Source organism: Falco rusticolus, chromosome 7 (assembly GCF_015220075.1).
Source record: "Falco rusticolus isolate bFalRus1 chromosome 7, bFalRus1.pri, whole genome shotgun sequence".
In the NCBI taxonomy this organism is placed as follows: Eukaryota; Metazoa; Chordata; class Aves; order Falconiformes; family Falconidae; genus Falco; species Falco rusticolus.
The window spans coordinates 30,964,046-30,987,744 of NC_051193.1; the positions used below are offsets into that span (position 1 = coordinate 30,964,046).

A 23,699-nucleotide genomic window follows, 5' to 3' on the forward strand; every position below is an offset into this window, starting at 1 on the left:
TTTCTATCTTGTCGTGGTTTAACCCCAGCCAGCAACTAAGTACCAGGCAGCCACTCGCTCACTCCCCTCCCCTTGGTGGGATGGGGAGGAGAATCAGAAAAAGGTAAAACCCGTGGGTTGAGATAAGAACAGTTTAATAATTGAAATAAAGCAAAATATTACAATAATAGTAATAATAATAACAACAGCAACAACAAAAAGGAAGGTAGCAGAGAGAGAGAGAGAGAGAGAGGGGAAAAAAACCAAGACAGACAAGTGATGCACAAGCCAGTCGCTGAGCAGCAGTCGGCCCCTCCCGGCCAGCTCCCCCCAGTTTATATACTGAGCGTGACGGTCCATGGTACGGAACATCCCTTTGGCTGGTTCAGGTCAGTTGTCCTGGCTCTGCTCCCTCCCAGCTTCTCGTGTCCCTGCTCACTGGCAGAGCATGGGAAACTTGAGAAGTCCTTGACTCAGGGTGAGCACCACTTCGCAACAGGTGAAACACCAGTGTGTGATCAACGTTATTCTCGTACTGAATCCAAACCACAGCACTGTTACCGGCTACTAGGAAGAAAATTCACTCTATCCCAGCTGAAACCAGGACACATTTCCATCATGTATCCAAGGCAAATCCATTTTTGAATGGAACAGTTGTTGGTAGTTCAGAGCAACTCGATTATGAATGACCCCCATCCTTCTCCTAGGCTGTATTAGCCCTCCTGCTGAAGAAGGCTACAATAGAAATGTAAATGGATGAACTGAATCATGCATCTTTTTCATGTGTTATTAATGGTCCCTGTTTCCATTTATTAAAGGACTTAGCCAATAACCTCAAGATGTTCTATGAAAGTACATGAATAATAATTTACAATCTCAATGCAGTCATGCATTAATACATCGAACAGATGCCTGACTGATCATGTGAACTATCAGCCATAACTTAAAGTATTTGTCAGAAAGTTTGAACCAAGGCACTTTCCTCCCAGACCAGTTCTGCTCAAACTCAGTCCAGCATGTCAGATAGCTGCTAATATGGTAGATAAGTACGCTGCTGGGACAGAGACTGTTCTTGCAAAATCCCCAACAGCCGCTTTCAGCTTTGCTAGCCTTCTTGTGGGCAGATGCTCTTGCTCCATGGATCAGCCTTGCCCCATGAGTGGAACATCTGGCACAGCTGCACATCTGTAGGCATCCTCTAGCATCTAAGGCGGGTACCAGACCCCGCTGGGAGGTGTCAGCCTTCTAGAAGTGCCTGGACAAGGCCTTTCTTGGAAGAAGTGACTGATGAACTGCTGTCTCGTGTGGGTGGCATAGGGTTAGCTGGGTTTTTCAGACACCAGAAAAAAAATCAAACCAGATAAAACCAGAGAGAGTGCTTTGCCAAAGTCTCGGAGGTCAAAAGGTCCTCTGGGAAGTAAATGCAGCATCTGAGATGAAAAGTAACAGAGCCAGAGGTAGAGATTTGTACTACTTCTGTCTGGTGTCTCTCTGCATCCTTGCAGCAGCATTTATGCTGTACCAGCTGGTGTTCTGTTAATTGTGTGTGTACAGGGAGTGGTAGAAAGCATGCAAAGAGTGTGTAAACAGGGTGCAGCATAGTCACAAATGGGGAAATACAGAATCACCAATGATATCGATTGCAAAGTCCTTTTATTTGTGCCGATACAGGGTTTTCTTACTAGCCCCAGACAGGAAGAGGGGACAAATCAACTGGACCGACTCCAGTTTTACATGAGGAGGTCATTTCTGATCACGTTTAAAGGCAAATTTGCCAAAGTATACAATACTAAGGATTAAAAACAAATTTGTTTGGGTCTGGAGCAATGAGATAAGCTAAGGCTGGAAAAACAGCAGACTCAGCCCCTAAGGAGAATCCTGTGTCAGTGCCTAAATACATGGATGGGAACATAAAACAGTGCTGATGAGCTTTACAGAGATCCACATCTAGAAAAGAGGTGATGGCTGTGATATTAGGTATTAGGAAGATCACTGAGAATCACATGAGAAAATCTGAAAAATTCTCTTTTACCTGAGAAGAGACTAAATGCTGGGATACAATAGAACGATACCCACAACTAGGATATAGCCAGATCATTAAAATCCTCCCCAGCAGAGCCTTAGCTTACTGCCATGAAAGCCCAGGGATTGATTTAATGCAGTCAGCATGTAAATGGGAAGGAAATGGCTCTTCACCACACCATCTGTTTATCCCATCCCTGTAACCCCACTACTTAACTCTTTTGTGTTGTCTCTTCCTCATGCTGATACCCTTCAGAAATAAATACAAAGCTCCACAGAGTCACCACTTGCCAAGTTTCTCAGTCACATCTTCTAAGACTAGGAAAAACATCTAATGGTCCCTTTGGGGACAGGCAGAGCACTTCTTCCTCCGTGGGTGTTTGTCACAGAGGCAACCTGCTGGTTTTGCTCGCGAAGAGGCTCTGATCCGACTATCATTAGCGACTTCATTTCTGCACAAGTAACCTTCAGGGAACAGCACGCTTCTCTTTGTGGTGAAGTTTCACATGGCTGATGCACTATTTCCATGCTGTCCTGGGAAGCTCAGTAGTTGGTGAATAGCTCTCCTCCAGGCTTTTCTGGCTGTGGGTGATTTTCCTTGACTTTCCACCACAGAAAGGAAGAGTTCTTCACTGGTGCAGATTCAGGTATGAGGAAACATTAGCAACATCACTGAAATGTGGTCTTTGCCCTCTAAAAATTTTTCATTTGATTTTGCTGTAAATAGAAGGCCCCTGCTCTGCTGGCAATCACAGATGCCTCTGAAAAACTGTAATTCCTTCAGTCTCTTGAACTAAAGCACCCTCAGAGGCAGCGCTGCACCAACCACTTTTGGCTAAAGGGAGATGCTCGGGTGAAAGTAACACATCCTCTTCATAATATATTTGTTCTTGACTGGATACTCTTCAATGTTTTCATGCTTATGTCTTGGGTCTTTTTTGCTCCTCAGGGGGTCCCTCCCCACTGAAACGCTGGCCGTGACCGTATTAAAGGCAATTACAGTACGTTTCAGCGGCCAGCACTCCTTACACACTGCCAACGGTGAGCTCTCAAGTGGGAAAATTGTAGCTCTTGCTGGGTGAGATGTTTCACTTGAAGAATCCCAGGGACACTTGTTAAGGTTGTTTCACAGAGCTGTCTATAGTTAAAGGAAGTTGATATTAAAAGTCTAAATTAACTTGTGGTCGGTTTTCCTGTTAAATTGGGATTTCCCGATGGTTTAACTGAGTTACTTCGCGTCTGTTGCACAGTGGGCTGACCCTGTCTTTCAGTCAGTGAATGATCTACCAGAGGTGTTCATCTTTTCTGAGTCTTGATTTCAGTTTAAAAGAATTGTCAGAGTCACACTGCCAGTGGATTTTGTGCTGATGTCTCTGAGCTGAGAAGCAGAGATGTGAGTTGCTGAATTCCCCCAGCTTATTCTCCCTTGCAGCACCCCTGTGGCTTTGTTTGCAGGGTGTCCCATGGGGAAGGTAGGCATAGGGGCACGTGGGACAGTCATTTGAGCTTGGTTTCATCCAAAAGATCTGTAGCAAGGAAGTGAGCGCTGGCAGCGCTTCCATGAGTTTGGTCGAGGCAGGTTCGGTGTTATGGCAATAGGCTGCATTTGTGGGTCAAGAAGGAAAAGATGTAGCTCTGAGGTACTTCTGGCATGGCTGGCTGGCTGAAAGCAGAACCGTGGTGCACTGTGAGCTTTGGGCTTGAAAGCAGCAGATCCAGATTAGAGCAGTTCTGAACTAGTTCAACCTAATGAATCCTGCTTTTCTGCAGGGGGGACACTACTATGCTGCGGCGGGGGGTCCATGTGCCCTGCTCTGTGGTGTGACATAGACGTACCCTCACTTTCAGCCCCATGAGCATTTGAAAGATCAGGTCCTGGACCGGGATCTAGAAGCAAATAGGAAACAAGTAAACAACTGCCCAGCCACCAGCCCAAATCTGCCCCACTCAGGAATACTACCGCATGTTTGAATTACCTTGAATCTGGAGTCAGTGGCTCTCCCCACCAAACTGGTCTCCACTGGTTCAAGTGAGGAATGTCTGGCAGTGGCAGAGCAGGATGTTTTACCTCCTTGTTTTGTAATATGGAAAAATACAACAAGGTTGGATGCCTTGGCTCCCTGGTGTACAGAGGCTGCCCGTTGTCCCTTTCCCTTGGGTCTGGCATTCATATGTTCTGACCTTTAAAATTATTTCTTCATTTCTGACTCATCACTTCCAAACGAAACTGATGGTGTTCTACATCACATGGCACTGGAAGTGCATTGTTTTAATTGAAGCTCAAGTTATAAAAGCTTTTCAATAAATTAACAAAACTTGAAAATGATGAAGTGAAGAAACAGAGTAGCTGATAGCACATTCCATACAAAAACAGTGTTTCTGAAAGCCAGGTAGAATATCCTCAATGTCATAAGCAAGGCTGATAGTAATGGGTGTTACTTTTGTTAGACCAGTGAATATAGCTGGGAAAAAATCAACAAGCTTTCAGTTGCCAAACACTTTTTCAGATTTGAAGACTTCAGATTAAATTTCAGGCACTTTATAATCAGGGACAATAATATTTAGAGGGGAAAAAAACCCCATAATGATTCCAATTAATTTAAATTTCCACTGAAAGTAGAGAGAATAGTTCATTTTGGGAACAATTTGCAATTATTTTGCTGATGTATGACTTTATAAATGGGGACTCTTAGGCCTTTATTGAGACCATTTAGTCTTCAGGCAGAAACCCATAAGAGGAAAAACCACAGAGAACAAAACATGAATTCTGCAAATCCTCTTCACGTATGTTCTGTGTGGCTTTGTGCTAGGGACATGCAGGAATACAGGGTCTGTCACCAGTAGGGCTGGCCAGAAGCCAGACGTGAAGGTTTTGACATTTTTCATTGGAGTAAGAGCAAGACCTTGTGAAAATAAACAGAGGTAGTGCGGCCTACCTTCCCACCCTACTTCCAACACAAACCTGAACAGCAGTAAAGTCCTGGACTGGATATATTTGCAGCAATTAGCAATTACAATTGAGCACTTTCAATTATTTCAAATCCAAAACTATGTTTCCCAGGCTGGACAATAGTGAAAAGAAAGTGCATTATTATATTAATAATTATATTTTACTTTAATAAATGTATTTATATTTATATGTTTAATCTTTCTGCAGTATGGCTTTTCCTACTGTGGGGACTCTGGGTTGGAAACCTTGGTTCCATCCCTCTTGCTCATCCACTAAGCAGCTCAGTGACCCTGAGCAAGTGATGCATGACCTCTCTGTGCCCTGGTTTTGATGTCTGGCAAAATAGGCAGCAACATGGATCCTACTTTCTCCAGTACAGGGAAAGAAGAGTGGTAGATTAGTACTGCATATTTATATTGATGATCAATTTTCTGTTCCAAGTTAAATGAGACTGAAGAGCAGCTTGAAAAGTCTTTTGGTGGTTTTCACCATCCCAGAGAGCACCATTTCTGCATCTGCCCCAAACTCAAACTACCCCGCTGTCATCTGGAGGTTTTGAACTATCTTGCCCTGTTTATGCTCAAAAGCATGTCAGCCTTAGGAGATACTGCACTGGGCAAAGTGAAAGCTGCTGTCTCTGAGGAGTTTCTTTTTTTAATCATCTGTAGCAAAATGCACAGACCGTAAATCATCTGCACCACAGCAAAGCCTCAATCAATTGACACTGCTGCCTACTGACATTGCATGAGGTCAGTGCCAATAGCAGATCTTGATCCAGTGGCCGTTCTAAGTTTGCAAGGACCCAGCCTGCCTGATCTAGTTGGAGACTGTCCTGTTGAAGGGGCACTGTCTCACAGTGAGCACACCACCCTGCAGCTGAGCCAGGAGGCAATGGGAAGCTACCTTCAACTTTGAGCCGTAGGGTACCTAATGGTGATGTGCTGGAAGGATTGGTGGTGGCAACTTGGTCTTAGCGCACCACTTAGTGTCACCAGCTATTTACATCAATGTGGAGTTCTAAAAGTCATGGGATGGTTTTTGTCATGGTGAGTGGAGGCCATCTTTGCTGGGATTCTCCTTCCCATCCAGTGAAGGATCTTGAGTCTGTTGAGCATGGATTTTTAGCCTTCTGCGGGATTTCTTTTTCCCAGGGGCTAGAAATCCACCGTGATCTCAATAAATACCTCAGCTTCCCTTCTTGCAGAAGCTGGAAGGAAAGAAAGTCCTGCAGGTATGTTAGAAATCTGCTCTTCTCTCTGCTTCAGTGCCAGGCAAAGAAGTACAAGAAATATCTCTCCTGCCCTTTGCTCACTCTAATAACTTCAGTTAGGAAGCTTCAGTAAGGAAGAGAAGGGGAAGGGAAGGGAGAGGTGAGTACACAATGCTCTCCATCAAGAGGACATGTGCAAGAAGGAGAGATTGGGAGAAAGAGGCAGAGGGCAGGAGGAACTGTTTACTTTGCTCACCCACCAAATGACCATCTGAGGCTAAGATTGTTTAAAGGGAGAGCTGTTATGGAGTAAAGGAAGGTGTGGATTTAAATCCCAAAGTGGTTAAACCTAACTAGTGAGAAGGAACAAGGGTCCCCATGAGACACTGCTCAGTAATAGTTACACTGCAACAGTTATCCCAAAATTGCTCTCTGCTCAATTTCCCCATGCTTAACCATCTCTGTGTTGTATACAGAAAACAAATTAGGCCTTAATCCCACAAAGCGTTGCAGCTCCCTAGTCCATTTTAGCCTTTGTTATCGAGTTCAGTGTAGGATTTTGGGTCCTGAAAAGGAACTGGGAGGCTAAAGCTGTATTTGATTGCCCCAATAGTGACAGGAGCCCCATAGGAGGGATGGTGTCTCTTTGGGTCATGGCCACAGTTCAATTTCTTCTGAGGCCACACAGATAAATAATCCTCTGTGCAACGGACTGACCCTAAACTAGGCAATAGACCCTGACTGAAAAATACCATAAATTCATAAATGAAGTAGCCTTTCTGTGTGCATTTTGCTGTCTTCGATAGTATTGGAGAAATAGGTCTGAATGTGGCTGTTCTACAACATGCTAAGGCATCTGCTGTTTGGTTAAAGCAAAGAAAACAGAAAATAGTGAGGGCAAAGTAGCAAAATGAGCGAGCAGTTTCAATTGCAGGGTCTTGTTTAAAAACCGCAGCAAAGCTCCTCACTTCCAAAGGTGCACAGTGCCCTTCTTCAGCATCCCTTTCCAAGCAGAAACACAGAGGCCAGCAGGCATCAGATATAACAGCTAAGTCTGCAGCAGCAGAAAGTCCATGCATTGGTTTCCCTGGGGGAACAAAGAGGAAGAGGCGTCTAAGTGCCAAATGTATGGGCAGGAGGTAGGTGCTCATGTCTGGGCAACTGGAAGAAAAAAAAGAGCTTCTGATCTCCTGATCCAGGAGAATGAGCTGCCCTTGAGGTTGCTGTAAACGTGTGCAATTGTGCAGAGTAAGAGGCTTTGCCATTTTTTTGGAAATCTGACTCCTTAGCTTAGCAAGTGCTTAATTAAACATGTAATCACACCATTTGAGGAATCAGTGCCCGTCACTCAAGCTGAGCAGTTTGACTGATCCTTCCTTGGAAATTAGGTGTCAATGCTACCCTTAATGATGGTTTGGCTGATGTACGATGCCACATGAAGTCCTCTCCTGATGCCCTGATACATCTGGTGTGCACTGCCCTAGGCATCTTACTGCAGCAGTGCCTTGAGCCCTTAATCTTGAGTGGTAATCCTGAGAACATCTAGGTGTATTATTTTTTTTTTATGGCTGTGTTTTTAATGAACTGTCTTAGTTTTGGCAACAAGCCAAAACAGTGACCTCTCTCTGCTCTCAGCCATGCATTGTAGTCTCTCAGCTGTAAATAGTTAGCAATGACAGAGGGATTTTCAGTTAATTGGAGAAACGAGGGCAGTGTTATTATCCTCTCTTACACTGGGAGAGATGGAGACATGAAGAGGCAGTGTGCTTTGCACAAGACCTCCCGCTTGGCCAAAGATCAGGCCAGCAGAATAACCCACCCCCCTGAATCCCAGCCTGGTGCCGTATGTGTTGGGCCATGGTGCTCTCAGGATGTGACAAATGTGACTTGGATCTCTGCCTGCTTCTGTTCTCTTACTTCTTCAATGCAGGCATGTTGTAAAGTAAAGCAGGATGACTTCAGATCCATACCAAGTATGAAGTAGATTGGGCAAACTCTCAACCACTTTCTTCTTAATATGCATGCTTGTTCGCAAATGCAGATCAGCCTAATTGGCTGCCAGCATGCACAGATGTCTCTCTGCAAGAGTAGTTGGGTGCTGTGCGAATTGATTGCAAACACAAAATGGAACCAGATTAAAATCTGACCTACAGTAACCAATTTCTAAAACACAGAGCAAGTGGTAACAAGGTGATGGAAGTTCTGGGCTTTGGGAAATCAGTTAGTGGCTGTTGGGTTCTTCTGAAGGGTCTCTCCCTCCCTGCGTGCCCCACCTTTTCTTTAAATGAGCAGCTTGGGGGACACAGATCTTTATTTAAAGTCATGATGAAAGGATTAACCCCTTTATTGCCTATAAAATGTCATCGGATGTCCCTTAAAAGGGCTTTTTCAACATTATGGGAATAATTCTCCTTTCCTTGAAGTGACATCGCTTTGTTACTCAGATTGGAAATCTTCACATCTCTTACAAGCCACTTCTGTAATCGCTTAGGAGGGAACTACATGAATATAGTTTCTCCAAAGCAAAATTAAAATGTGCTTAGCAGCAAGCTTTTGCTTCTGCATGCTACCATGTCTGTGAAGTCAGGATCAATGGAAATTTGCAGAAAGACTATTATTTACTGTTTCTTTCAAGCCGCCAGCAGACTAACCTACAAAAATCTTCTTTTCCTCCAAAATCCAGCATGAAAGACTGTTTAGTGAAACATTTCTATCCCAGAGATTAACTAATTGCTCAGCAGTCAGTCGTTTTCACTGCACAGCCAAGGACAGTGATTCCTTTCTCACACGCAGATGGAGCAATGGTTTAACATAAAACAGTTCCTGGGACAGGAGGATTAAGGAGAATTTACTGGAGAGCAATTAAAACAGTTGTTAGAGCAATTTGTTTTTGAGGCTGAATTTCACATCAAAGTAAAGCTATCTGAGCAGAACAACAATAAAGCCATCATTTCAGGCCATCTATTCTGCATCTTCAAAATGCAGATTAATCAAGTGAGCTAAAAGGACATGGAGGTTTACAGGAGTAAATTAGGTGAAGCAGTCTACATGAAGTTTGCATTTGGAAAGAACCACCCTGGCTTCAGTCTCTGTTGGCTCTGGCTTTTTGTGGCTTCAGCTCCCTTCCATTTCTGCCAGGTTTCTTGTCACTGTTGCATTGGGTGGAGGGTTTCTGACTGTGCTTCTCAGTTGCAGAGACTGCTGCCAGCACAGGACGCCACAGTCAGAGGCTGCGCTCATGCAGAGCCGTACCAAAAAGCTGTTAATGGAAGCTGTGCTGGAGCCAGTGCTCCTTACTGGTGTTTGCTGGTCTTGCTGCCTTGCTTTTCACATCTGAGCTGTCTGCTCCTACTTCCTTGCCATGCCCTGACCTAGGAGGAGGCATTACTCCAAACTCTTCCTTGGGGTTAAGAGCTGGAATTGCATCTTTTTGTGGTAGGCGAGTAAACCTGCAACCAAACAGGTTTTGAAGGCAGGGAATCAGTTCAGACACAGTGGGACCATCCACAGTGCATGGCAGTGGCTTCTTGCATCTATCCCAAGGAAGGCTGGTGTTACACCAGTGGTTCAGGTTTCTCTGGCACGCTGTGAGGCTCATGGGCTGGACTCTCAGGCAAAGGACAAATACAGATGGCCGGTGGCGGCTCTGTTAGACTGAACTGCATGTCACAGCTCCGCTAGCCCAGGGGCTCCACTTTCTGCCTAATTGCAAAAAGGGCTTGCCTAAGGTAATTTCCTATTCATTTCTCTTCATTCTTGCAGTAGTTTAATATTTTAAAGTTAAGCACGTTTTATTTCATGTAAATAAAAAGGGAGATTTGTTAGCATCTTAAAAGTTATTTTTAAAAGGATATTTAATATCTGAAAAAATAAGGTTTAAAACCACTTTAACGTCAAGTATTAATAGTGAATCATGTTCTCTGTGACCTGCCTAGATTTAAAAAAACACTTCAGTTTTGGAGCAAGCCTGTTTACCAAAGGTTACATGTGAAAAATTGGGCTTGACTGGCCTAGTTTTCAGACTATCAAAAAAGAGGGTACCAGAAATGTCCTGTTTTGAGAACTCAAGGCTCCTGCAGAGGACTAGTCCTCAAGGATTGAGGGCTGAAGCATCCTAGACTCATCTGAGCACATCAAAGCAATGGCCTGGGAAGGGTTTGCTGGTGGTGACAGTTCTTAGCAGCGCACAGTGCCAGCGGTGGGAGAGATCCCAGCAGGACCTGCCTTGCAGCATCTGGGAGCTGGATGAGATTTGCAGTGCCAAAGGATGCTTGTACGGGAGCAGCCACAGCCATCCCAGGTAGGCTCCAATTTCCTAACTGCTGTGGGGAGACCAGCTCAGTTCCCTTCCCGATTAGTGGTTCATCCGATTGCTCCCTGCAGGCAAAATGTCTATTTTTTTCACAAGCTCTTACTTGGACCCACCAGTTTGGCATGGTCTTCTGTGCAGTTGTCCCTCGTCCTCCCTCTGCAGCTTTTAAAATAATAGTGTTTATCTGGAAGGACTGGCTGGTCTCTGAGGCTGGGTGGGGAATGTATCCCAGCCAGGAACTGGCAATACCCCAGCACGCTGGGGGGAAATAAAAATAGCATCAGGGGATGGTACACACACATGCACAGAGAAGAGCTTTGCAGGAAGGTTTTTTACACCATCTGCACCAAACTGTGACATTTGCACTGCTAGAGGCAAGGGTTTGGTAATACTTACCCACTATCACTCGGAGGATGTCTGCATCCCAGCAACATGTACAAAGCTCCCTGTATGGACACACTGGAGACAAACAGGCATGTCAGGGTACAGCTTGTCTGGCCCGTTTTAACATCTAGCTGCAGGTGAAATGACTCACACCCTCCAAGTGCCTTTTTGTCTCCCTTGACTGTGCAAGGCTCCTGGAGGATGAGTTCAGATGCAGACACAGGCTGTGTAGGTAAACCCTGTTCTGAGTGTCTGTGGTCTGGAAACTGGGTATTTTTTGCAGTTTATTCTTAGAAGCAGGAAAATAGCACACCTGTCTGAGCACCACATGGGTTGGGGCATCCTGTGTCTAAATCCTGGATCTGGTACAAAATTCACCTCCCTCATTAGCATGAGAAAAATGTCCATTACTTTTCTACAATGCACTCCAAGATGTGAAAATTAATAGTATTTTTTGCAATCATCTTTACAAAAGTTTGTTTTATGTTGTGCAGCCTAGGCATGACTTAAGGTTTCCTTATTATTTTCAGTTGTGTTTGTTGGGGTCTTTGTAGCTTTGTTTCTGAAGAAAATGAGGTATATGCGATTGCTGTATTTGTCTGGTATTGGTTATATCATCAAAAACTTTAAAATCTATTTGCCAGCTTCAGCTGAGCTTGTGCAAAGGACTCACCTTGAATCATTTCAGGCCAAGGAGGGGATGGAAGACAGCTCTCCTATTTCTGAAAAAAAAGGACCTATTTCATTTTCAGTGCTTCTGGGGAGGGGAACAGTAAGTAGTTGTCTTCAGGGCCACAATACTGAATTAAGGTGCCTTCTAGGATGTTCCCGTATTAAATGGGAGCAAAAATACAGAGATCTGGACAAATACATTGGATTGTGAGTAATCAGATGCAAGGGACATGGGGCTTCTACAAGACGTAGATACAGACAAGATAGTTACCTCTGGAACAAATTTTTGAGAGGTGACCACCATCCACATCAGCCTAGCCTGTGCATTAATGACTGTGACCTGTCAGTTACGGATTGCAGCCCCAATCCAGCCTCATGGCAGGGTTCCTCCTTCTGCTCTACATGGATGTATGTATCTGTGGGGACTAAACGTATTTGCTTTCTGTTCCAGTTTTTGGCACTGCAGAAGTGCCCAGTGAGCTGAGTCAAGCCAGTTCTCCCACGACAGGGTCTCTCTCCCCTTGATGCAGGACTCCAGCATCCCTTGCCCATCACCACGTTTGTAGGATGCCACAGCTTGGGCACCCAGAGTTTATTAGTCACTGTGAAAATCTTTACATTGATGGCCTTATGTGACTTTCCCTCTCTCTCACTCTGCGTACACTCACCGTATTCATCACCATGACAACTGTGTGCCCTTTTGCTATACTGTTACCTGTTTCTGTGGATTTCTGTTTCTGTGATGGGGGGCAGGTGCATATCGAACGCCATTAACAACAGCATGGGATGTTCTATGAATGGGACAGGATGACCTCTGGTCAAATATTTGCCACTTCTATGAACTTAACTGTAATTCCTCAAGACTTTTACCATTTTTCTCAATCTGTTCACATACCTTCCTTGGAATCACTTACTAAGGGATATGTGTGAATGGAGCAAAGTAATGAAGGGATGATTTTCACAGTACTCATACAAAAAAAGGCAGCAGAGAAGGGATGCATTTCAAAGCACCTGGAAAGGTCACAGCTTTACTGGTTATTTCAGTGGTAGATGGGAGAACTTGTGTGTATCTCAGCCTTGAGCTTGCTCCCCAACCTCTCATTGCTGCTGCCGTTCTCTACACTTGGCTTTGGTTTGGTTATACAAGCTGGCACCTCAGAGGAGCTGCTCCAGCAGTAATGTACCCACTGCCAGTACCTTTGGTAAGGTCCCTCTTTGGAAGCAGCACTGGGCTGAGTTCACAGTCACGGTAAGTTACCTCTCTGTATGGAGGGGATGGAGGCTGGGGGTAACATCACATGGAGAATCTCAATTTGCGGTTGTGTCTTCTGTGCCTGCCTTGTACATCACCCAGGGCTGGCCATCAGTTAACTTCTGTTTAACCTTTCCCAGCTCAATAATTAATGTCACCTCCAATCCCTTTCCTTCCCGAAATAAATACATGAAAAGCAAGGAAGGATTTATGTTGCATGGCGCAGTCTTGCACAGTCCCATCTGTAAAGGTAGTGAAGTCCTACACTGAATCTCCGTCACATTAATGAATTTAGCACTTGTCATGAGACAATTCAGTATTGTGGCCCTGAAGAAAACTCTTTACTCCTTGAAATGTGCTATACACACAAGTTAATTCAGTTTCTTCTGATTAAATCCTTTGGGGTTTGTGTCTATTCCTGGGACATACGTTTGGACAAGCCTATGTGTAACATCTCTGAAAAGGACTAGGGATAACTGAAATAGCTCATCCAATTTCAGATTTCACAATAAGCCTCTCCCAGTTTGCTGAGGAACGTCAGGTCGCATGAGGTGTTTTTCTGTTCTTATTTATAGAGAAAAATATCCAGTAATAGTTATTAGACATAATTAAGTCTCCATGTAAACGCATTTAATCCTATTCTGGCTTAGGTTGAAACACTGTGGAAGTGGATTAGATCCAACCACATGGAAAAATTGCGAATATGGAAAAAATTGGCAATGAAAAAAACTATTTTTGCTGGAATTCACATCTCTTTTTCCCCCACCCCACCCCTCAATTCTTTGTCTGTACAAGAGGACCTTTCTTTTCTTTTACTTGTGCACATTCTGATGATACCAGGTAGTCCTGACTGAGACTGGATCCTTGCTGTGCTAGTTGTAGTGCTCCCTTGGTGGCGGGTGGACACCCTGCAGAGGGGACTGTCTCCGTGGGGTGACACAGGGGTGAAATGATTTCCTCACGGTGAAAGAGTAGTGCAGTGGGTGAATCAGGACCAAGACCCCAGCCTCCAAAGTGTTATAATCTCACAGTGCCAGCTGGGATATGAGGGTCTGCTTGGTTATGCATTTCAGAGTGGAAAAGGAAATAGCAAACAGCTATGAACAAATACAGCTTACATGAGAAAGCCAAGGGGAGGGTCGGCCCACCTTTGCTCCCTTGGAAGTGTAGCTCCACCAAGGCAGATCAGCCCTGAATCCTTAACTCCCAGCCAGACCTTGGATTTCTGAGTCCCTGGGCATTTTCTGTGCTAATTCAGAGTGCAGCAGGCTTGCTTCTTTGAAGGAACTGCCCGTAATCATTGCAGGGTGTATCACTTTCTGTCCCAAGCAGGGAAAGAGGAAAAGATTTTTCTGCCAGGCTTCAGCCTGCATCCTACCAGAGGGTGAAGGAACATCTCCTCCTGGGGAGGTGACAGTAGCACTTTGGGAGTGTCTTCACTGCATGGGCGTAAAGTGCGGAGAAAGCCCATAACTGTGAGTAGTTACTGGGTTCTTGGTCTCACTCAGCCAGAGCAGATGTGCACAGCACGTCTGGTGGCGTTCATCATCTCGGCTGCCCAGCCCTGTAGCAGAGATGCGTTCAGCTTTCCCCAAAGCCCTGGCCCCGTGCTGAGACACGGCAGCGCTCAGGCTCCGATTACCATGCTGCTGGGCTCAGCTCGTCTGGGTGGTGTCTGGCCAGGTGGTTCTGGGGCAGGAAAAACCACGAGTGATTTCCTGGCTTTCAGAAGGGCCCACGTTGGGAGTGTGAGGTACAGGTGGTGTCAAATTAGCTAAGTCTTGGCTTTTCTTCTCCAGAAGGCAGGAGCAGTCATGGATAACTATATTCTGGCAGGAAGATAACCTCTGGCTGGAGAGGTTTTGAACTGAGAGGAGAAAAGGGAGAAATGAAAGAACAAGGGTAGGCGGGGGGGGGGGGGGGGGGGGGAGAGGGAGGTGATGGTAGTTTTCAGTGATGTGCAAGTGTTTGGAGAGGAATCAAAAACCGGTGCTGAGATTGTTGTTGTTCTGGTCTTTATAAACAGCTGGCAGGACAGAAGCTGTCAAAGTTACCTCATGCCTCTCCTGCCCACACGTTTAGTGCTGCCTTGCAGCATCCCCACCTGCCTCCGGCCACCAGGCACACGCTGGCAGGGGAAGGGGGGGCTCAAGCAGTAGGGTCATGGCCAGACCGCACGGAAACATTGGGCAGAGGATGTTTCCCCCACCCCCACCAGATGTTTTCAGGGACCCAGCCACGCTGGCCTGGCTCAGCACCAGGCAGAACAGCACAGGCAGACAGGGAGACCAGCGGAGGAGCCAGCCATCTTCTCTGAAGTGGGGCTTGGGGGCACATCCTTGCAGCTGGTTGCTTTCAGCATTGCATCATCTGCCAGAGGTGCCGCGCTGCTCTCCAGGGAAAGGAAGGCACAAACAAAATAACACAACCCACCTTCCAAATCTTCATTTAGGGAGCGTGGCTTCAATTAAATGCAATTACTTATTTTTGAATCAAGTGCAGCTTCTCTTGCGTTTATTCGCTGTGCTCAGTGGCTTGGCTGAGAGAGAGTTGCTCCATGAGGGGAGGTGCTGATGAAGGGGAGCTTCCAAATGAGTGTATGTGCCGCTGCATCTAGGTCAGAGGAGTCAGATGAAAGTATCCTCCATGTTTCTTTCTTTGTTTTGTTTTGTTATTAAACTGGGCTTCTAATAAACATGTTAACTTTCCAAATTATTATAAATGGCTAGATCTATCAGCAGCACACAAGGATGTATTTACTGTGTTTGAAAGCTCTCTAATGAAGCTTTGAGGTCCAGCCCATCCCAGATTCACGCAGGGAAGGAGCTGTAGCCATCGTGGCACTCCTCTCTGGCTTCTGAAGATGTGAAACTTGAAAGCAACTATTACTTTGCAAATATGGACAGGTGTGAGAAGCCTTTTTATAGAAAGTAAATAGGTACCAAAATACGGATACTCAAATGGATACTTCAAAACCTACATCTGACTGTCACAGATTTTGTTCATGTGTTACAGGGGCTTGCTATTACTTTTCTTACCAACACTATCCCTACACAGTGTGTATTTGCATTTGATCACATGCTGTTTTCACTTCAGTATCGTCATCCAGAGAACAAGTTTCCCTAATGTGTCTCAGTCCCACACTCCAGAAAACTGGATGAACCTAAAAAAAAATAATTTTGTATGAGTAAGATGCATAAAATCCACAGCAAGGTTTTTACTCTGTGCATCCTACCACAGCTTGAGGCTCAGATTCCTTTTCGCTTAGAGGCCTGAGAGATGCTGCAGGGTCAAATAACTGTGGCATGAACTGGCATGGTGGCACAGAATGGTGGATCGTGCTGGGGTTTATAGTCACACCCGCTTGTTATGGTGCTTCTTCATGATGCTCCCAGTACACCCACACATACTAGCCATATAAACTCTCCAGGAAATGCTCATGTTGCTGCGTGAAGCCACCCAACATGGTACATGGGGAACCTAATTGCACCCTCCAGCCACTCCTAAAAAACTAGCAGCAATAAGCACAGCTAGAAAGTGGTAAGTACACTTGGATTTTCCAGTCTCTGGAAGGGTATGTACATTGAATTAACTTGTAGCTGTGTAGTCTCCACTGAATTACTGTTCCCTTTTGATCTGTACTAAAGATAGTGATGGAGCAGGTATGAGTGTGAGTAATGGGTAGATAGGTATCACAGTATCTGGGTTCTTGCTTACTTGCTTGCTTCTCTTTATTCTGTTTCTTTCCTTCTCTTGGTGCTGGGATGTTTTTAGTTCTTCAAGGCTCTATCTTCTGCATCAAAAATAAAGGTGAAACCTTTTATACTTTTAAGAAAGTGTGTCTGTGGGTTGACAGTTGGACTTGATGATCTTAAAGGTCTTTCCCAACCTAAATGATTCTATGATGTTATGATTCTCTCTATATGTACCCTACCTATGCTGTGGCATATATCTGAGGTTACTGTGTCGTGATCAGCTCCATGTGAATTCACTACAAGAAATCAAGATAGAAAGGAAGGAGAAATGGCTGTTCTCTCCATACTGTTTCCTCATCTCCCATTACTGTTTGCCATACGCAATTTCTTTTGTGTACTGACTCTGTTGTGGATTTATGCCCCATAGATCATCTTCCGAAAGATCAGCGATGTTAAGAAAGAAGAAGAGGAGCGCCTGCGCCAGAAGAACGAGGTGACACTGAGCATCCCTGTGGACCACCCTGTGCGGAAACTCTTTCAGAAATTCAAACAGCAAAAGGAGATGCGTAATCAAGGCTCAGCCCACATTGACCCAGAAAGGAACCAGCTTCAGGTGGAAAGCCGGGGCGTGCAGAATGGGGCCTCCATCACAGGCACCAGCGTGGTCACCGTGTCTCAGATCACCCCCATCCAGACGTCTCTGGCATACATGAAAACCAGTGAGGCTGTGAAGCAGAACAACAGGGATGCTATGGAGCTCAAGCCAAATGGAAATGGAGACCAAAAATGTCTCAAAGTAAACAGTCCGATGCGAATGAAAAACGGGAATGGGAAAGGGTGGCTTCGACTGAAGAACACCATGGGGACCCATGAGGAGAAGAAGGAGGACTGGAACAACGTCACGAAGGCTGAGTCCATGGGGTTGCTCTCTGATGACCCCAAGTGCAATGACTCGGAGAACAGTGTAAATAAAAACCCACTGAGGAAAACAGACTCTTGTGACAGTGGAATAACAAAAAGTGACCTTCGCTTGGATAAAGCCGGTGAGACTCGCAGCCCCCTGGAGCACAGCCCCATTCAGGCTGACGCTAGGCATCCTTTCTACCCTATTCCTGAGCAGGCCTTACAAACCACGCTGCAGGAAGTCAAGCACGAACTCAAAGAAGATATCCAGCTGCTAAGCAGCAGGATGGCTGCCCTTGAGAAGCAGGTGGCAGAAATTTTAAAAATATTGTCTGAAAAGAACGTACCCCAGATCTCTTCCCCCAAGTCTCATTTATCACCCCAGCGGCACCCCCAGATACCCTGTCAGGATATTTTTAGTGTTTCAAGGCCTGCATCACCTGAATCAGAAAAAGATGAAATCCACTTTTAGCATATACCTGTGTGTATATATGTATACAGTATATATGCAGCGGTGTATATATACCTTTATACATATATATGTGTGTGTGTATACAGTAAATATATATACATATATATTTTCACTTGCATCCAATATGACTTGAACACACCAAGGGTTTTGATATGTAAATATTGCATGTCCAGCTGGATTCTGGCCTGCCAAAGAAAACAATTATTAACATAGATATTGCTTGTATAATATGCAGTTGACTGCATGCACACTTTACATTTATTTATAATCTCTATTATGTAATAAAAGAATGACTTTTGTTTAACAAAGGCAATGTACTATTTAAAGAATCAGGGTCTAACCTGCCAATATTGCCATGACAGTTTTGATCTCAGGCTGGGTGAATTGAGCTTTTATTTCCTCACTGTCTTTTCTGCCGAGTTAAGCAGTAGATTAACGTGACATGGAGGACGCATTCAGACTCCAATTAGTATTGTTTCCTGGATTCGTTCCATTACAATATACTGTATATTTGGTGATAAATTCCCTTACTCCTCCTAAAGGGGAGGGCTCAGCTCCGTGGCCAGGGAAGTGCACCATGTCTGGTGCTGGGGGGGATCACTGGAATTTATTCATGTGGGTATGGTGCATGCACAGCCTTTTATTTCAAGTATTCTCCTGCTCTTTTAACATCATAAGTAAGAAATAATAACGGTGATTTATGTAACAAAATGAAACTAACAGAAACTCCGTTAGCTGCACTCCCTGAGTGTTTGGGGGTAACTTCTTTCTTGAAAGCCTCCTTTTACTGATGCCATTTTTACTGAACTGTTAGAGTAACATTATGTAGATTCTCTTTGCAGCACTCAGCGATGGTGTCTGGTTCTGTCAGTATCTTCATTAAGATGTCCCGTTTGTGTAGGGCTGAGGTTGCTCTCCTGCTGTCCCCCACATTGCCTCTGGCAGAAAGACTTTGCATAAGCAAGGGAGAGAGCAATCTTAGGATCCTCGGGAACCACGTGAGCAGGTTTGAAAGCCTGAAGGTAAAAGGCTGCAGTTAATTCCCCTCTACTCTCTTTTCTGAGGACAGTTATCCGTCTGCAGCTGCCTTTGAGAAAGAAAATAACTGGTCAGGATGAAATTCCCTTTAGTCCGAGGCACCTGGATGATAGTGTTTGTGTGAGAGAGTGGTGGGGAAGTGTGGGGAAGATGAAGTCCTCCCTAGGGTGCTGCCCACTGCTCTTGTCTTGGACTTGTGGAAGGTTCCAGTGCATGGCAGGGGCACGCTTCAAGAGCAGGCACATGTATTGAGTCCTTTAGGTCTGTGTCAGATGCTCTGACCCTCCTCTTAGCTGGCCCCCATCAGCATCTCCTAGTCTTGGACCTTGCTCAGACTCCATCTCCACCTCCTAGGCTGGAGCATCACCCTTGACATGGCGCTGCTGGCTTCGCAGGGCTGCAGCAGGGCAGGCTTTTGCACTGGATCCTGTTTGTTCTCCTGTTTGGAGCTGAAGTTTTGGACTCTGCCTGAGTCTGCACCTGAGTGGGATGTTTTTTGTTGGTTTTTTTTCCCCCTCTCTGTTTGCACTGGTTTTGAATCCAGGTACATGTGATGCACAGCAGAAATGGTCATCACATCTTCAGAGCTGTTTACCAGTACAGCTTGAGGGCAGCCCAGCAGAGTGCAACGGCTCCTTCAGAGAAGGATTTCTGCTCCACACTGTTTAAGTCCTCTTGCATCAAGATCCTATATTTTCAGAAGTGCCTGGAGTAAAACAGTATATACCACAAGGCATCACTATCAATCAGGTAAATAAAAGATATGTTTATAATTAGTCGGCATCCTTACCAGCCACCAATACCAGCTCCATTACTTAACATTAGGAAACTAAACTGAACTAAATCACTTCCTGAAAAACTAAAAAAATGCCAAACAAATGAACAAAACAAACCATCATTTGCAGTAGGGACAGTTAAGAACCTGCATCTTAGGGTGAACCTGTCTTCTACTGTGAAAGCCAAACCTGTAAGCCCCTAAAAGTTTATAAGCAAGCCAAAGAAGTCATTGCTTCTGTTGTGTCAGTTCGCAGCGGGGTTCGGGAAGGTGATGGTCTTTCTCATTTGTTGTTTCCTTTCTATCCTGTTGCTGCCCCTCCTCCAGTTCCTTTCTTTAGGAAATTATTGATGGGGGGTGGGAAGGATAAAAAGCCACCAAAAGGCACAGCTCTTCCCAAAGGCTGGTGGTTAGGCTGCCTGCTCATTCTATTTTTCCACAGCTGCAGTGGCTGCTGTCAGAAGTTTCAGCTGTGTTCTGCAGCTGCTGTTCTGGCACAAGTGCAAATCTGTAACTTTGCAACCACGCTTTGGTCTGCAAGGACAAACTGCACTTGCAAAGCAGCAGGACCTTCAAGGTCCTACTCTAAATCCCACCCTGGGACTCTGAAGGAATAGGGGGGGTTATGGGGTTAGGGAGTTACAGGGTTGCCGCAGGCTGCTGGAGTATGTACAGACGTGGGTACAATTTCAGTGCCAGGCTTTGAATATTCTTGCCTGACCTGGATTGCTGATTAAGACAGCAACTACCCGGAGCTGCCCAGTGAATAGCTGAGTCATGCAGGCTGTCTGGGGTGCAGATTTTGGTAAAGTTCTTTGAATGCATGGATTTGCTGTGATGTGATGCTGCAAAAGAGCCAGCAGGGTAACGGGGGTGACTTTGTTAGAAAGCTTTAGCCTTAATGGCATTCCTCTGCCTTTGTGAAGGACTTCTTTTCTTTCTCTGTAACTGATACTAGTTCTAGATAGAACTGCATGGCATGCAAAGGGATCTCTATTTAGGTTTATCTTGTAAGTCAGGTGTAACTTTGTGCCACTTTATTGTGAGAGAACATGTAATAGGATTAATCTGACCATGAAAATTGTTTGAGCCCGGAATGTCTATTACAGTTCAAGTGCAACTCGACTGGTTAAAATGTGTAGTGGCTAAAAGCTATAAATAGTGTAAAAATACCAAGTTCATGAAACAAATACGGTGTTTCCAGGTCCACTTCTAGTGCTGCTTAGACTCTGATATTCCACTGTCATCCATTGGAAGTTCCGTGGAGCCAGCCTGTACCTTGTACGAGGCAGTAGCCTGATGGGTACCTTGCAAACGTAGAGGCAGGCTGCTGGTGGGCTGGCCCGTGCCCTGTGCGCTGGACTGCAGCCAGAGGACCAATTTGCAGGATTGGCGCTGGTAGCCATTGCTCTCCAAATTTGGCTTGGACAATTCTGAAGCTCTTTGCCTCCAAAATTTCATGATTGGAGCATTGCACGTTGTTTCATGGAGTGGTTACTGGGGCATTGGTTCAGCTTTCCTGTCCCCTCGTGGTTTTGCATGTTGCAGTCGAGCGTGCAGCCAGCTGGGGCATGCCTTTGCAGTTAAAGAAGCATGAGTGAGTCATAGTCTTGTAGTTCAGGCTTGACTGAAAGCAGCCACCTGTAGTCATTAAGTGCAATAAGGACACAAAGGTGTCTCTTCCACCCAAGCCAGTTCTCAAGCAGCTACTTGCTTGTGGAGGGACCTCTCGGCTGTATGCTTTCCTTTCCTGGAAGAGCTGTACATTGCACAGATGTTCCTGCCACATGCTGGTGACAGTATTCTTAGCACGTGTGCTTTGTGTGTTCAAAGCGTTTTATCTGCACACAAGTGGATTTTGTCTTTCTGGACTTTGGAATAGAAATAAAATGTGTACAGAAAAGTAAACACTTTCCAAAGCAAATGAACTAGAGTACCTTTAATAGCTTTTTTTGTGTAACATTACATAGACGAGCTAGAACAGCACTTCAGGATAATTGCGGAAAAGAATTAATTGTACTAGTGAAGATTCAGTTTTTCTGAACGTGTATTTGTAAATTCTTTTTTCCATCTTTCTGTCTTTGCCAGGGGACAGGGGTTAGAGCAGAGCTGACTCTGGAAGTGACAACTTTAAGCTTTGCCCATTTTTCTTTTCTCTGTTCTGCAGAAGTAGTGCAACTGTAGGGGCTCAATGCTGCCAGCACCAAACTTTGGGCTCATTGCTAGATTCAAATTTGGTCTTCATTTACCACCACATGGAAAGCAACCCTGTTAGGTGTGAATTGAAGGTTGAATCTGGTAATTGTATTGTATTTTGGATCCCAGGACAATTTTAGAGAACTGGCAGCTGCAGAAATAATGTTGTACTATTTGCAAGCCATGAGCAGTCGCTCTGGAAGTAACTGAGACCCTTATACAGACATCATCGTTTGCATGGGTCAGAAAACAGATGTTGTGCTCATGAAATAGCTTGGCAGCATTTGGGGGAAAAAGGTATCCTAAACTGGAAGGGAAAATAAAAAGCCAAAGGTTTAATATGTAATTTGGGAGTGAAGAGGCAAAGGAATATATTATAATGAATTGACACTTTTTTACTTGTATTTTGAGCATTTAGGAAACCCAAACCTATGTTTTTGGGTGTCAGAACTGGACAGACTGTTAAAATATTTTTTTCCTAAGTGAGTTGGCACCAAAGTGCTACCATTTTTTTTAAAAAAAGTGTTTGAATACCATTTTCCTACAGAAAAGGGTTTTAACACGTTTTGTTACTGTTTTTAATAGGCTGTGTCTAAAGGCTTGTATCAGTTCTTTTTTTTGTACCAGAAGCTCCTGTGTTAGCACATATCTTCAGGTCTCTAGGATCTATAAATCTTTATAGTCCTGCTGTCAAGGTACTTGTCCAAGGGTTTGAGGAGTGGATTCTTTTAGAGAAAGGCATCTCCCCATGGCAGCTCGGGCTCTGTGACTCTCCCATCCTGAGCTGCAGTGAGAGCTGGGAGCACTAAACAGCAGCAGTTTGCATTTTTCTTGGCAATTCTGCATCAGCACTGATATCCTTCAGGGAATTTAAGGCAGGCAATAGAAAAGTTGACACTCATTTTTCCTGGATGGCCCCAGTCTTTCACATATGTCTGTGCTGCCAGAGCAGTGCTTTCCCATGGAGCCTACAGGGAGGAAGAGTTTGATCCAGCTAGATTTCCACATTTGGGAATAGTTTTTATAACTTTCCCATTATTTTTTTGGTACAAATGGATCACATGATCTCTACGTGCTTTGTTTGTTTTAATATGTTATAGTGCATTTCAAAATTAAATACATTTTTAAAGCAAGGTGCTGAATAGAGCTAAAATAGACAAGAAGTCCACATTATTTCTGGTAGAAAAGCAGCAAATTTTCTTACTGACGTAAAGAATATTGTGCAAAAATCAGCTTTGTGATATCTAACAAATGACTAACAAAATAAAATCATCCTTACTGAGGGTATGTTTAGTCATACAGAAAATTGACCTTGTGTTGCACAGTGGGACAAGAAGGCCTATATTGATTTTGAATACTCAAATGACAGAAGCATTCAGAAAGGGTTTAACCAGGCCATGATAAATAAATTCTATTAATTTATTATGTTATGTTAATCATCCTTCTCATGCAAGGCAGGTGGAACCAGGCATCTGGGGCAATGTTCTCACAGCCTTTTTATCCATTGTCTGTAAAGCAGATCAGTGCATTTCTTCATTATTTTCTGCTTGGAGATGTAAGCTTGCTTGGCCCACAGTCTGAGACTATCGGTGTGCACCAACTCTATATCTGGCTGTCCGCCACGAATACATCAATTAGCCTTAGTTAAAAGCCCTGTAAAAAGTACTTTGTATTAGGTTGGGCTCAGCTCGCCCCCCACCTGCAGTCATGACTGTATGTTACCTGGTTCAGATTTGGTTCAGACTGAGCAATGGCAGAATATACTTCTGCCTGCCTGCAGAAGATGTGTAAACACACCATATGTATCTATACCTACCCATTTGGACCAGGGACTCAGAT

The 23,699-nt window shown here is 44.6% G+C and overlaps 1 protein-coding gene across 1 annotated transcript in view; it reads left to right on the forward strand.

Annotated features, from left to right (window-relative positions):
• Positions 1-18,591, forward strand: part of KCNH5 (potassium voltage-gated channel subfamily H member 5) — a 160,162-nt gene extending 141,571 nt beyond the window's left edge. The window contains exon 11 of the mRNA XM_037396078.1: positions 16,904-18,591. Within this exon, the coding sequence (XP_037251975.1) occupies positions 16,904-17,851 (948 nt within the window). The 3' untranslated portion in view covers positions 17,852-18,591. The remainder of the gene's footprint in view (positions 1-16,903) is intronic.
• Positions 18,592-23,699: the final 5,108 nt, after the last annotated feature.